Here is a 1687-nt window from a genome sequence, read left to right as displayed (position 1 = left end):
CGGCGGGAGCACCGCTACACTCCCAAGCGACGCACTGTAGCAGTGCGCCACCGGGCCGGCCCAACAAATAGAGTACTTTTGGGCCGAGCCCGTGGCGCACTCGGAGGGTGCGGCGCTGGGAGCACGGCAGCGCTCCCGCCGCGGGTTCGGATCCTATATAGAGGGATGACCGGTGTGCTCGCAGCGCTCACTGGCTGAGCGTGGTGCAGCCGGTCTCAAAGAGGACAAACAGAACAAAAACAAAACAAAACAAAAAAACAAATAGAGTACTTTGGGGCAGTATTATTCATGGAGAATAAGATGTTCAAAAATTTCCTCATTCATTTATTAGAATGGTGTAACTCTGTGCCTTTGCAAAAGGTAGATGAACATAGTGCCTGTTAGGGCCCGCCCAGTGGCGCACTGGAGAGTTCACCGCTTGGGAGCGCGGGCGGCCCTCCTGCTGAGGGTTCGGATCCCATGTGGAGACCAGTTCCCGCTCACTGGCTGAGCATGGTGCAGGCGCAGCGCCGAGGGTTGCGATCCCGTTGCCAGTCCCCGGTACGGGCGCGACACCGAGGGTTGCGATCCCGTTACCGGTCAGTAAAAAGGAGAAAAAAAAAAAACATAGTGCCTGTTAGATTCCATTACTGGTGTTTTCTTTTCTTTCTTTTTTTTTTTTTTTAAAGATGACCAGTAAGGGGATCTTAACTCTTGACTTGGTGTTGTCAGCACCACGGTCTCCCAAATGAGCAACCTGCCATCTCTATATAGGGATCCGAACCCGTGGCCTTGGTGGTATCAGCACCACACTCTCCCGAGTGAGCGACGGACCGGCCCATATTACTGGTGTTTTCTAAAGTGGTTTGAGCAAGCCTAAATTTGATTCTCTATTCTTACTCCTATGGAAGAAATTATAAGAGTTAGTCCAGGATTATGGAGGATTAACTAGGAATTATAATAGAGCAAAATAACTTCAAAATGCTGTGAATATTTGGCAGCATCTTTGTTAATAGACAGTTTTGTTTGGCTTTCCGTAGGTTAAGACTACCTCCATGGCTAAAGACAGAGATTCCCATGGGGAAAAATTACAATAAACTGAAAAATACATTGCGGAATTTAAATCTCCATACAGTAAGTCTTCAAAGTGTTAACTATCTCTCTTAACCAAAAGCCATAATCTTTCTACATATATGTAACTTAAAAGTTATTAATAAGTATATAAATAATAGCAAGGAAAGTAAATAAAGATGTTAAGGGATACTACCAGTAATGTACATTTAAAATCATTTTTCCTGCAAAAGATACAAAAGAATTTTTTTCCCTGCAACTTGGAAAACAAGGGGTTTTTGTTTGTTTGTTTTATATTACAAATTAAGTATATGTTTGTTGGAAAGAGTATAAACTTAAATGTCACATATGTAATCCCAAGTATTAACCATACCTCTTTAACCATTCAATGTATATCCTTTCAATATATATATTTTCCTTTACACATATAAAATATATTCATTATATAGTTTTTAATTTTAAAATGGGATCCTAATATACAGTTTGGCAGTTTAACAGCATTTTTTTTACTCACCACTACACTAACGAGGAGTAACAGCATGTTTGAGTAGTGAATTTCTTCAAAAATATGTTGTGATCGGGCCGGCCCGGTGGCGCACTGGATAGTGCGCCGCTTGGGAAGCGCGGCAGCGCTCCC

The 1687-nt window shown here is 42.9% G+C and overlaps 1 protein-coding gene across 2 annotated transcripts in view; it reads left to right on the top strand.

Moving 5' to 3' along the window:
- LIAS (lipoic acid synthetase) overlaps positions 1-1687 on the top strand; it is an 18649-nt gene that overhangs the window by 3711 nt on the left and 13251 nt on the right. For both annotated transcript variants that reach the window (XM_008581982.1, XM_008581981.1), the window contains exon 3: positions 1020-1126. In XM_008581982.1, the coding sequence (XP_008580204.1) occupies positions 1020-1126 (107 nt within the window). The remainder of the gene's footprint in view (positions 1-1019; positions 1127-1687) is intronic.

Source organism: Galeopterus variegatus, unplaced genomic scaffold (assembly GCF_000696425.1).
Source record: "Galeopterus variegatus unplaced genomic scaffold, G_variegatus-3.0.2 Scaffold2498, whole genome shotgun sequence".
Taxonomy (NCBI): domain Eukaryota; kingdom Metazoa; phylum Chordata; class Mammalia; order Dermoptera; family Cynocephalidae; genus Galeopterus; species Galeopterus variegatus.
Note: the sequence above shows the minus strand (reverse complement) of the source record. Positions and strands in the feature narration are given on the sequence as shown.